The following is a 14,140-nucleotide window of genomic DNA, read 5'->3' as shown; positions in this document are numbered from 1 at the left end:
AAGGGGAAAGGGGAAAGGGGAGACTGGAGGGTTGGGGAGGGGGGAAGGGGAGACCGGGGGTGGGGGTGGCGGGAAGGGGAGACGGGGAGGGGGAGACCGGGGTGGGGTGGGGTGGGGGTGGGGTAGGGGTGGATGGTGAGGGGAAGGGGAGACCGGAGGGGTGGGGGAGGGGGAAGGGGAAAGGGGAAAGGGGAAACCGGAGGGTGGGGGAGGGGGGAAGGGGAGACCGGGGGTGGGGGTGGCGGGAAGGGGAGACGGGGGGTGGGGGGTGGGGGTGGATGGTGGGGGGAAGGGGAGACCGGAGGGGTGGGGGAGAGGGAGACCGAAGGGTGGGGAAGGGGAGACTGTGTTTTATTTTTTTAATTTTTTTAATTTTATTAAAAATGAAGGGTAGTTTAGGAATAAAAATTAAAAAGGACAATTTTAATACGAAAAAAAAACGTTAAGGACGATTCTAAATCGAAAATTAGATCGGGGACGGATTCGATTCCGACCCTCAACGTGAGGGACCAAAACAATACTTATCCCTAAGTAATACTATCATATTTTCAATCTCTCAAACTCACCAACACTCATAATAATAAGGAGTGAATTTCTAATATTTCAAAGAAACTTATTCATTTCATTTATAGACCATACACAATACACAAGGCATATGTGCCTTTATATAGGCAACGCTTCCTACTAAAATAATAATTTATGAACCACAAATCAATTTTGTAATGACCACCATTTCTTGAGTTGGCTTCATGAATCTTCCTTCATCTTGTGCTAGAAACACAACTTGCATTCATGTAGTTTCCATAATCTTCTAATTTAGGTTGCTTGGTTTTCAATTTCAATTCAATTTGATTTTGAATTTCTTCAATGTTGTAGCATGTTGTAGTTGTACTACTCTCTTGAATATTCTTGAAAAATCTTCAAACTTTTCAATATGTTAGCTTCTAGCAAAATCTAGCAAATTGATGATTATTGTATTCAACTCAAACTTTGCTTTTTTAACTCTTTGATCATTTTGACTTCAACACTCTTCATGAAGATTCTAATGATGCAAATTGATTTATAATGAATAACATTGTCTCTCTTAAATCAAGCTTGCAGAATTAATTATTCCAAGCATCTTTTTTAACTTGTAAAATAACTCTGTCTTCAACAGTTTTGTAAAGATATCTGCAACTTGGTCCTCTGTAGGACAATAGTCGATGTCAACTTTTTTCTCATTTACCAACTCTCTGATTTTATGAACCTGAATATCAATATGCTTTGATCTTCCATGGAATACTGGATTTTTGCAAAATGCAATAGCAGACTTGTTATCGCAAAATATTGTTGATGGAGTACTTTGTTTCTCATTCAATTCCTCAAGAATTCTTCTTAGTCAAACTGCTTTTGTTGCACAACTTACTGCTGTATTATATTCTGCTTTTGCTGTAGAAAATGCTACTACTGGTTGTTTCTTTGATGACCATGAAATTGTACTAGAACCAAGATGAAATGCAAATTTCGAAGTACTTTTTCTTGTTTCTATATCTCCAGCCCAATCACTGTTAGTGTAACCAACAAGATTCACTTCATTAGTATTTTTATAATAAATACCATCATTTAAAGTACCTTTGATATATCGAAGAATCCGTTTTGCTACTTGCAAATGGTTGGTACAAGGTTCCTCTATGAATTTGCTAAGCAAACCAACTCTAAACACAATATCTTGTCTGGTTGCAGTTAAGTACCTCAGACTTCCAATCAAGCTTTTGTAATATGTAGAATTTACTGTTCTTCCTTTATCTTTTCTCAACAACTTGAACTTCTCTTTGACTGGAGTAGGAACTGGCTTTGAATGTTCCATCTGAAATTTCTTCAAAATATCATTTTCATATTTTCTTTGAGAAATGAAAATTCCATCATCTTTTTGAAGAACTTCGATGCCAAGAAAATAAGACATCAAGTCCATATCCGTCATTTCAAAGTGCTTTATCATAGCCTCCCTAAATTCTGCAATTATCTTCAAATTGTTTCCAGTAAAGATTAAATCATCAACATAAACACACACGATCAAGATATCTCCAGGTTCAACGAGCTTGATATAAAGCGTATGCTCAAATGGACATCTTTTGAAACATTCTGTGTGAAATAAGAATCAATCTTCTTGTACCATGCTCTTGGTACTTGCTTTAACCCGTACAAAGCTTTCTTCAACTTGTAAACTTTATCTTCTTCTCCAAGAACTTCATATCCTGCAGGTTTCTCAACATACACTTCTTCTTCTAAAGTGCCATTTAGAAATGCAAACTTAACATCCATTTGATGTATCTTCCACTTATTTTGAGCCGAGAGTGAAATAATCATACGAATACTATCTAATCTAGCAACAGAAGCAAATACTTCAAAATAATCGATGCTTGGCTTTTGTTTGTATCCCTTAGCAACTAATTTTGCTTTGAAACGATCAACTTCACCAAATTTGTTAGCAAATCTGTCAGCTCCCATGTGTCATTCTTCTCAATGGCATGAATCTCCTCATTCATTGCTTTCTTCTAATTGTTGTCTTTAGAGGCTTCTTCAAAGTTCAATGGCTCACAATTTGAAAATAGAGCAAAATTTATGATTTATTCATCGGACGGATCGTTGTCATTGCTAACTTCATAATCTGCTAATCTATAAGGTAGTCTCCACTATCTTTGAGGTCTTCTGGATGATTCTGGTTGTTCAGTTGTGTCCAGTTGTCTTTCTTCTTCTTCATCACATGTATTTGAAATTACAATTGGCTGCTTTTCTGTCTTTGTATCCCAGTCCCACATGCCTTTCTCGTCAAACGTCACGTCTCTGCTGATGATTACTTTCTTTGTTTTTGGATTATATAGCTTATATGCTTTTGAGTCTGTGCCATATCCGATAAAGATACACTTCTCGCCTTTGTCATTTAACTTTTTCCTTTATTGATCTGGTATGTGGGCATAAGCTATACACCCAAAGACTCTGAAATGATGGATGGAAGGATGCTTTCCATTCCAAGCTTCCTTTGGAGTTTTATCTTGAACACTCTTTGTTGGACACCTGTTTAAATATGAACTGCTATTGCGATTGCTTCTGCCCAAAATTCTTTAGGCATTTGTTTTGACGTGAGCATGCATCTGGCATATCCATGATGGTTCTATTCTTTCTTTCTGCAACTCCATTTTGTTGAGGAGTATATTTAGTTGTTAGTTGGTGCTGAATTGTGTGTTGCTTAAAGTAATTTAAACAAGCAAGATATTCCGTTCCTCTGTCTGTTTTGAGAATTTTGATTTTACAACCACTTTATTTTTCGACAAACGCCTTGAATGTCTTAAAGACGTCACATGCTTCTGATTTTTTCTTCAGAAAGTATACCCATATATATCTACTAAAATCATTAATAAAAGTGATAAAGTACATACTACCACCGTTGCTTGAAACTTCTACAGAACAGAGATCTGAATACACAATTTCAAGTAATCTTCTAGCTCTCCATGAATTTCTTGTAGGGAATGGATCTCTGTGCTTCTTTTCCATTTGACAAATCTCACAAACACAATTGGGAATATGAACCCATGGTAGACCAGAAACAAGTCCTTTTCTTGACAGGTAGTTCAGGCCAGAAAAATGAAAATGTTCAAACCGCATATGTCACAGCCAGTTTTCATCAAGTATCACAGAACTCATGCAAGAGGGATTAACATGTTGAATTTTTAACGGAAACATTCTGTTTGAAGTCATCTTTGATTTATCTATGAACCTTCCATTGTTGTCAAATACAGTGCAATATCCACGATAAGTTATCATCTTATATCCCTTCTCAGATAATTGCCTTATACTTAATAAATTGTAATCAAGTTGAGGAGCATAGAAAACATTAGAAATATAACTCAGAGAACCATCCTTCAATCTAATTGGTATGTGCCATTTTTCTTTAATAGGGATCTTTGTAATATTACCAAACTTCAATAATAGTTTGACTGAATCATCTAATGAAGAAAATAGCTCATTTCTACTAGACATATGATTACTGCAAGCATTATCCAAGTACCATATATTTTCATCTTCAGCACATGAATTACTTGTAAAAAATAAAGTCTTAGTACCCGAATTATCATTAGTATTTTGATGCTAATTTTCTGCAACGTGTGCTTGATTGTTATTCACCATTTTGAATATGCAATCTACTGCTTTGTGTCCATACTTTCCATAATGAAAGAATTTGAAATTGGTTGTTTCTTGATAAAAATTGCCTCGATCTCTTCCTCGGTTGACAGGCCTGAAATTCGTTCCACCTCTTCCTTGATTAGGTGGTGTAAAATTATTGCAACTTTCTTAGTTGTAATTGCCACGACCTCTTCCTCTGAAACTTCCTCTGCCTCTACTTTGAAAATTAAAACCACGACCTCGTCCTTCTTGTTTACGGCTTGATTCTACAACATTGTTTAAATTCACTCGACTTTTCAGGGCTTCCTCGGTTGATTTTTCTGACTTCTCTAGTATTCTGCTGATGTGGCTTTCCATGGTTTCCTGCAACTCTGCAATCTTCATGGTGTCCATATCGTGGGACTCTAGTATCGTAGTCACCACATGGTCATACTTCATCGACATGGTGTGAAGAATTTTCTCTACCACTTTCCTATCGGGCATATCTTCTCCACAGACTCTCATCTTATTGACAAGATCTATAACACGAGTAAAATATTTCTCAACAGTTTCTGAGCTAGACATCTCGTACCTTTCGTATTCTCTTCTCAAAGACTGTAACTTTGCTTTCTAAGCTTTATCTATGCCTTTCTATGACAGCTTCAACATGTTCCATGCTTCTTTTGCACTTTTGGCATTTGCTATTTTGCCAAACACAGTATAATCTACACCTTGATGAATTTGAGATAGCGCCAATTGATCTCTCCTCTGTTGGGCAGCATCTGCTCCTTCTTGCAAACCCAGTTCAATGAAATTCCACAGGTTCTGAGCCTTCAAATGGGTAGATGTCAAAGTGTCCCAATAACTATAATCAATTTCCCATCTAACTTAGGACCAGACCACACAATATTAAAAGTGTTTGCCATACCGACTCTATGAATCAACAGCTATGTGAGAACTCTTCCACACCTCACAAATTCTTAAACACCAGGCACTGGATTAACCAGCTCTGATACCAAATATAAGTATAATACCCACACTTAATTGGCCCCAAGATCACTCATTCTCATAAGTAACACTATCATATTTTCAATCTATCAAACTCACCAACACTCATAATAATAAGGGGAGAATTTCTAATATTTCAAAGAAACATATTCATTTCATTTATGGAATACACACAATACACAAGGCATATATGTCTTTATATAGGCAATGCTTCCTACTAAAATAATAATTTATGAACCACAAATCAATTTTGTAATGACCACCATTTCATGAGTTGACTTCATGAATCTTCCTTCAACTTGTGTTAGAAACACAACTTGCATTCATGTAGTTTCCATAATCTTCTAATTTAGATTGCTTGGTTTCTAATTTCAATTCAATTTTATTTTGAATTTCTTCAATGTTAGCATGTTGTAGTTGTACTACTCTCTTGAATATTCTTGAAAAATCTTCAAACTTCCAATATATTAGCTTTTAGCAAAATCTAGCAAATTGATGATTATTGTATTCAACTCAAACTTTGCTTCTTTAACTCTTTGACCATTTTGACTTCAACACTCTTCATGAAGATTCTAATGATGTAAATTGATTTATAATGAGTAACAGCAGCTGCAAAGAAATGACATTTTCAAACAGCTGGATGTCAATACTGCCTTCCTTCATGGAGATTTGGACAAAGAAGTTTATATGAAGATACTACCCAATTTGGCTGTGTCACAACCAGATTTGGTTTGTAAATTGCAAAAGTCTCTATATGGGCTTAAGCAAGCAAGCAAACAATAGAACATAAAGCTCACTCAGACTCTTGTTGATGCTGGTTATAAGCAATTTTTTTATGATCATTCCCTCTTCATCAAGAAACAATCCGAAAGCTTCACTATCATTCTAATATATATTGATGACTTGGTTTTAACCAGGAATGACATTGGCAAAATCAATTCCATCAAGCAATTTTTGGATGACAAATTCAAAATAAAGGATCTTGGTGATCTCAAGTACTTCTTGGGAATGGAAGTAGAACGCTCTAACTCTGAAATTCACATTTATCAGCGGAAGTACGCCATGGACCTTCTCAAGAATTTTAGTTATCTAGATTGCAAGTCTCTCTGCACCCCATTTGATTATTGTCAGAAACTCTCGAAAGAATCAGGTACTATTTTAATGGACATTACTTATAGACAGCTCATTGGCTGACTCCTTTACCTCACAAACACTAGACCCGATATCTCTTATGTTGTGGGACGTTTGAGCCAGTTTTAAGACTGTGCAACCACTTCTCACCTACAGGCTGCTTTCTGTGTACTCCGATATTTAAAAGGAAGGCCTGCAACTGATATATTCTTCTCCTCTACTTCTAATCTGTATCTCACGGGATTTGTCGACAATGATTGGGCTACCTGTGCCGATACTCGTCGTTCCATTTTCGATTATTGCTTCATGCTTGGGAACTCTCTCATTAGCTGGAAGAGTAAGAAGAAAACCACTGTTTCCAAGTCCTTTGTAGAAGCTGAACATAGGTCTTTTGTTGTTGCCACTTATGAAGCTAGTTAGTTATCTTTCTTAATGAATTTTATTAGTTTGTGGCTTCAAAAGTCTATCAGTCTATTCTGTGACAACTAGTCAGCCATTCACATTGTCAATAATCCCATCTTTCATGAAAGAACCAAACACATTGAAATGGATTGCCACATTACTCGTGAAAAGTATTTGTCTAGTCTCATTCATCTTATGTCAGTTCATTCCGGGAGAAACTATGCATTTTTGGGATCTACGTGCTCCCTGGTTAGAACCTCTAAGAGGTCCCAATGGTTTGGACTTGAGTAGACTTAAAAAAGACATACAGCCTGAAGATCAACTTACTGATTTTCTTACTAAAGCTCTGCCACCGGGCCCTTTTCTTACTAATGTTTCCAAGCTAGGATTGTTAGATTTATACAATTCTAGCTTGTGTGAGGGTATTACCTAGATTATTTTTTAATCAATAGTAGATGTAGGCTTACTTCTTGTGTTTTTTTTTTGTGGGAGTACATAGTATATAAGGTGTAATAACTCAACAAATATTTTTTAAGAAATTTTTCATTTTTTTCAAAATGAGAAGAACTTATTTTTTTCTCTCTCTTAATCCCTTCTGGTTCATCAAACTATCAACATCACAGCTTGAACAATTTAGGGCATGAGATTTTTTTTCAATCATCAAAATATACTTTTCGCATTAGTATCGACTTGTAACAACTCTTGAAAGTAAAATGAATTAAAAAAAACTCCCCTACCTCGAATAGTCAAACCTATAACCAAACGTGTCAAAGCCCCTTTTTCCTCGCGGCTCGCCACAACCACAGCTTCGGACCATTTCTGAGGCAACAACAGTGGCCTCAAACACGACATACAAGCATCGATACTCGACCCTATGTCAAATAACGCTGCAAAACCTCAGGCACAACCAATTCATATGCAATTTTCAAACATTCATATATTAGAAACTGTAATTTTTTAAAATAAATTCATTACCTTACTTTTGACGTAATTAGTAGGAATTGGACTCAATGACAAAGTGAAAACAGTGGCCATGGATGTTAGGTAGAACGGATTGCAAGCAGGGAGAGGTTGGCTCAGACTTCAATGACAGCAGCTTTGGAAGACAGAAAAGCACCAGAAATTGCCACAAAACAGAGGGCAAAAGAGAGCAGCACAGAGCAAGAGCAGTAGCAGTTGCGAGTTTTTACCAGGAAAAATAGTGCTGGCACTAGTCTCTTTTTTTCCGGGACGAGCTCCAGCCAGCTCCAGCAATGACGGCAGCGGCTCCAGAAGCTTCGACAAGGCACGACAGATGTAGCAATGGAGTAGAAGAATGACAAAACCCAGCCTTCATCCCTTCTCACTCATCGAGCGCTCTTTCCTCTCCGTCTCAGGCTCGATGACGGTGACAGTTCTGCGGCGGATCTTCGGCAACGAGGCACGACAGCGCAGGACGCAGCTTCTTCTCTGGCGCGCCTTCTTCCGTCGGTCGCTCTTTCTCTCTTCGCGAGCTCGTCTCTCTCATGTGCGTATCTCTCCCTCAGTGATAGTTCGACGGTTACAGCAGCATTCCTCCTCGCCGGTGCCGCCTCTCCTTCCACTCTTCTCTTCTCGGCTCTCCCCTTCTGTCCGATCTCCCAATTCTCTCTTTCCCTTTCCCTTTTTCTTTCTCTTCTCCGCAGTGTATGTGTTTTGTGTCAAAAGTGTGTGTTTCTATATGTAGGGTGTGGGGGGTAAGAGAGGTGAGTAGTGGTGAGGCGGTAGCTAGGTTAGGTTAGGGTTTTGCGTAGTTGGGTTTTGGGTAATTTGGTAATTTCAATAAAATTAGGGGAAGTGGAGTAATAATTTGAAACCAAATTTAATCAAATAATAATATTTATAAAAATAAAATTTAATTATCAATTTACAACTTATTTTCAAATAAATACTCTAATTGAATAACTAGAAATAACCAAATTAATTTTCGTTAAAATCATAAGATAAAGTTAAAAATATAATTATTCCAATTAAAGCATATAACATCCTCATTATTTTTTTTCGATTATTAAAACTTTTAAATCGATAATAAGAAAGTACTCAATTAATATAAAATTTCTGAAAAAATATTCTTGAATAAATGAAATAAATCCTTAAATAATTTATTATTTAATTTTCGAAAATTCGGAGTCTTACATTTTTTGAGCGGCTATTCATGCAATCCAAAAACCTTTTAGGATGAAGATTCTTAAAAAAAAAACTTAAATATACATCTTACAAAATGACAAAGAACGAGCCCTCATAATGTTATTCTCTCTTCAAATCAACACATAAAAATCAGACAGAATAGTAAAAATTTTTGGCAATGCAACTTTGTATTTTTTTTTCTTTTATGTTACTTTTTCTTCCTCTTTCTTTCTAGAAGAAGATTGGGAAAGATATAACAGCAACAATCTAAGAGTTAGCTACTATAATAGTAACGTAAATATGACTTTCCAAATACATGTAGAAAATACAATGCAATGAAGAACTTCACACTACGATTCATGTCTTTTATTTTAAGTATCCTGTTCACACAAACAAATGGTAAAACCCCACCGATAAGTGGTAATCTTCTAAATTGACACATTTATATGCAATAAAACTTGAATAGCATATTCAAACAAACCTTTGAGAGAGGAAAACACAGGACTTCCATGCATATATTTGACAAACTTTTAGTCTACATCGATATATTCCGTCCATGCTTCTTATGATACAGAAGATTATACAGATTCGTGATATCCAAATATGGCTCCACCTATCCATAGTTTAACACAACCTATCATAATAAAAAATTAACATAATTTTTTACTCAAGTGAAGCCCCATTTTGGTTATTTTACTACCTGAAGTTGTAAACTATTATTCAAGTAAGTCTTCTAAGTGAGAATTAATACTCATATTGGTCCTGACTCCTGAAGTTACACTTACTCCTCAATTTGGTCCCCAAAATTTTGATTTACTCAATTGGTCCCCCACCTTGGTATTTTTTACTCACATTAATTGAGGTGTCTGTGAGTTCAAGGACCAATTTGAATATTAATTATACAATATAATTCAATTTATTCAATTATAAAACGAATACATATGGCTAGTGCATTAAGTTTAATTTTGATCCATGTTTACGCAATAATTCAATCAAAATTAAATTCTAATAACCTAACTGATAAAATATTATACGAATTGAAAGTAAACTCAAATAATGTTTTACAAAATGAGAATCTAAACAGTTCATTTCAGAATCTCCAGAACTAGATTGAAAAAATATAAATTCAACCAAATTAAAGAAACAACGCGATTGTGATCCTCTAACCTTATCGAAACCATGGGAACGGAAAGTAGAAGACAGATATATCAAATCTTGCTTGAATATGAAACCAAGTTTCAAGGTCTCGAGGGATTCCAGCATATTTCTGAGTGGCTTCCATAGCAAGGAGAAAGGGATGGAAAGAAGGTCAAGGAGGAACACTGCCGAGTCAAGTTCTGAGTTGCCACAGAGTGGGCACGCAATTTGGAGCAGCGACACATCGGGGAATGAAGACTGGTGTGTTCTGACGGGCTTCCACTCGGCATCGAGCCCGACGAGTGAGGACTGAGTCAGGGACCGAGTGAGGAGGATGAACTCGGGTGAGTCGGTGCAGGAAACTAGGTGTACTTTGAAAGGCTTTTGGGTTTGGGAGTCCGTGAGTAGAAAATTTTAGCTGTTACTTTTGTGAAATTAATAGTTAATTTATTAATTATTTTTTCTTTCTATTAGGCGGTTGTGTTAGGTGGCCAAAAAATGACATATTATTCCTTATTCCCTGACCTTTTAATTTGTGAATATATTCGTTTCACATAGTTGAAAAAGAGGAGTGCTAGGAGCTAGCAAATTTTGTGATTTGTAGCCATCAATCAGTTATTATTAGTATTTTTAATGGTGTGATATTATATCTAATGGTGTGAAGTTATCCACTTTTTTTTTGCTAGTTACATGCTGGCCAAATTTAAATAAAAGTGGTGGTCCCCTAAATTTTTTCATTAAAAAATGGTTTAATTACTCTACAGGTCCCTATAGTTTCACTGAATTTTCAATTAGGTCCCTATACGTTTTTCTTTTCAATTGGGTCCCTATATATTAGTTTTTTTTTAATTAAGTCCCTGCCGTCAGTATAACGTTTAAGATAATAGAATATTCTTGGTAAAAAATGAATATTCTTGTCATTTGATTGGAGTGGCTAGTTGAACAAACATGTATTTTTCCAAAATACCAAAAGCACCCCTTGCATTTCATCCCAAAAGAAAAAAAAACCCTAAGTTCTCTCGTCTCCTGCGTCTCCTGCGTCGGTCCGTTGTCAGCGTCCGTCTTTGGCGTCATCTGCAACAGACGCTTGGTGGTGTGCTGTTCGTCGCCTCCTTCCCTCTGCGCTGGTCTGCTCTGCTTTATTCTGTTCGGAGGTCTTCTCTGTTGTTTGTTTGTCCAAGCCATCGCCGTCCCTCGCGGTGAAGCCCCTTGCCTGACATCGCCGCGCCGCACCGTGCCGAGCCTCGTAGCGCCTGGCCTTTTGTCCCCGCGTTGTGCCTCTGCTCCCTCTCCCTGTACTCGAACTGTCTGCAAACAGGTGACAAAAAAAGCCTCTTTTTTCAGTTTTAACACTTGATGTTTATGCTAATTTTTTTTTTTAAATATGGCATTGGTTGATTATCTATTTGTTGTATTGATTTCTGAATTGTTTTGATATAATGGTTTATTTAGGGTTTACAATATAGGTATTTATATATAGGAATTTTATTAAAAGAGGAGAATTTTTACTGTCAAGTAGGGCAAATTTTGCTTTTTCCAACAATAAATGGTGTCCTGCTTCTGCAGGCTTCAATACCTCTTGATTTTTCTATTCAATTCTCATGGATGATTTAGGGTTTTGCTATAAATTAGAAGTTTTTTAAGGTCTAACGGAAGCCGAAAGCCATTAGACATAATGTCATTTCATATTGATATTGCAATATATGCCATCTCCTATTTGGCGCCATGGATAGATTCTGGTCATCTGCTCACATATTGAGTTTTATGTTGAGTAAGATTCATTCTTAAGGTGCTTTAAGTTAATTCGATCAGAACCTTGGAACTGGAATGTTTATTTATTTCCTCTGTGGTACTTTGGAGTTATAATTCGATATTTGGTTCTGTTCCCTGCAAGGTCAGCATATTGTTTTTACTATATTTGCTTACATGTGATGTATCATATGGTATTACTAATGAAATATTACTATCTGCCTAGCTAATTTTAGATGATACTTATCCTTATAGAGATATGTTTTGATGCTGACATTATCGAAAAGAAAAAAAAAAGATTTAAAAGGACATGATTTGATCTTCAGTTTTTAAAATTTGATGTAACATGGTTATGCATGTCAATTTTTTTTTTTAAAATATGGCATTGGTTGAATACCTATTTCTTGAATTGATTTTTGAAATTTTTTTTATATAATGGTTTAGGGTTTACAATATGAATATTTATGTATAAGAATTTTGTTAATTAGGGAATTGATATATGATTTAGTTTTGTTGTGAACATCGTTAACTATGTGCATCCAGATCATTTTGTATATACAAGTTGAAACTAAGTTGTTGCAGATTGAATGGACCAAGAATTTTGTACAAGGGTTTTGTTCCTAGAAAGGGCTTTCTCAAACGTGGAGACTTGCAAAGTGCAAGGCTTTATGTTCATGTGAAGCCGGCACTTAGGTGAAACTTTCACAGACATTGCAATGTGGATTTTATGTCCATTCAATGGACCAACCACTCTTAAAATTGGAATGAAAAACATACCTTTTGAGAATTGGCTTTTAATTAAGGTTTGGTGCTATTCATTTGATATTATTTGTTGTTGTTGATTTGGATTTTCATTAAAAATCTTAGTGTGTTTTCTGATGTTACAATTTATCATATCTTTTAGGAAAATATTTTGTCGTGGCAAAGATGGTGTGAGAATGCATTGTATTCCCTGCTCACTTTTAGTGCTCGACAGCCTGTGCATCACTTGGCATCAGTTGCAATGGCAAAGATAATATTCAAGGGAGATGGAATATCTATTTATGCTAGAGCAAGCAGCCTTTAGGGATTTCTTTCTGATGGTTCTTGTTACCACAAGAAAAATTCATTTCTTCAATATACTTGCTTTTGAGTTTTTGTCGGCCAAATTAGTTCTCTTGTTTGAGGAACTATATAGAACTTAGTTTTTGTAAACAATTTTAGTTATTATTCTATCAATGATTCTTGTTACCATATGCCATATGCAAGTTCTTTCATTATGTTGGTCATAATAAATACTTGAGTGATGGAAATTAAATTTTATATTATACTTATTACTACTATTTCTGTTTCATTTTATCTATTATTATTTTTTTGTATATTCTTAAGAGAAGGTATTTTGAAAGTCAAAAAAATAAAGAGACGGTATTTTTGGTACAATTTGTATATAAATAAGAAAAAAATGATAGTGATAAAATAAAAGGATTATAGGAATATTTTTTATGTCGTAGAATCATTAAATAGGAATTATAGGAATATCTTTCATTGAATATTTATAATTTCTCTAAATTTTCAATTAGGTCCTTATACTTTTTTTCTTTTCAATTAGGTCCCTAAGGGTATACAAGTAATTTCATAATTTCCTAACATTTTCTTAACGTTTAACGTTAACAAGGACTAAATTGAAAAAAAAAATGTATAGAAACCAAATTGAAAAGAAAAAAAAGTATAAAGACCTAATTGAAAATTCAGTAAAATTATAAGAACTTGTAGAATAATTAAACCTTAAAAAATATACAACCACGTATATAAAAAAAATAAAATTAACTCGAATTTTTATATTTAATTTATCACTAAATAAAATATAAAAATAATAATTTTTATATTTTTTTATATCTTATTTTTAGTATTCTTTTTATTCCGTTCTCAGAACTAAACAGTGATTATTTTCTACAAAAATCACTTAGAAGGGGGTTATATATCTTTATCATTTGGTGGTGCATAAATTGTCCATATCCTCCTTATTTAATAATAATGTTTCTTGTGTCTAAATCAAGCACAATATCTCATTTTAAAGTTCTTAATAAAGTGTATTCAAACATATGTGGTCCTTAAGAATAACAAAGACTTCGAGGACTTGTACGATTTTTCTATCTCTTACTTTGTGTGATAATTCTACATTGTTTGCCACTTTACCACTACTAATAAGAGTGAGAATTTTGAGAACTTTATTAATCAATCTCACATGGCAAATAATAAAAATTGAGGAATGCTAGGGTCAGCAACTTTTATGATTTGTAGTTATTAAATAACCATCAATAATGATTTTTATGGTATGAGATTTCATCAAATGGCTCACTTTTCTTTGTTGGTTACATACTGGCTAGAATTTAACAAAGTTGTTGCCCCTAGACTTTTCCATAAAAATTTATAAGTAGAATAACTTGAA

At 35.0% G+C, this 14,140-nt stretch overlaps 1 protein-coding gene across 1 annotated transcript; it reads right to left on the bottom strand.

The window, feature by feature from the left end:
- Nucleotides 1–3,645: 3,645 nt before the first annotated feature.
- LOC107627104 (uncharacterized) lies at nt 3,646–4,725 on the bottom strand. The gene is made up of 2 exons (XM_016329968.1): nt 4,419–4,725; nt 3,646–4,058 (listed from the first exon to the last, which is right to left on the bottom strand). Exons 1-2 carry the CDS (start codon nt 4,723–4,725, stop codon nt 3,646–3,648), a joined length of 720 nt encoding a protein of 239 aa, XP_016185454.1.
- Between the last annotated feature and the right edge of the window lie 9,415 nt (nt 4,726–14,140).

The sequence above is a fragment of the Arachis ipaensis genome, chromosome B2 (assembly GCF_059453495.1).
Source record: "Arachis ipaensis isolate K30076 ecotype BB chromosome B2, ASM5945349v1, whole genome shotgun sequence".
Taxonomy (NCBI): Eukaryota; Viridiplantae; Streptophyta; class Magnoliopsida; order Fabales; family Fabaceae; genus Arachis; species Arachis ipaensis.
This window is presented reverse-complemented; position numbering and strand designations above follow the sequence as displayed.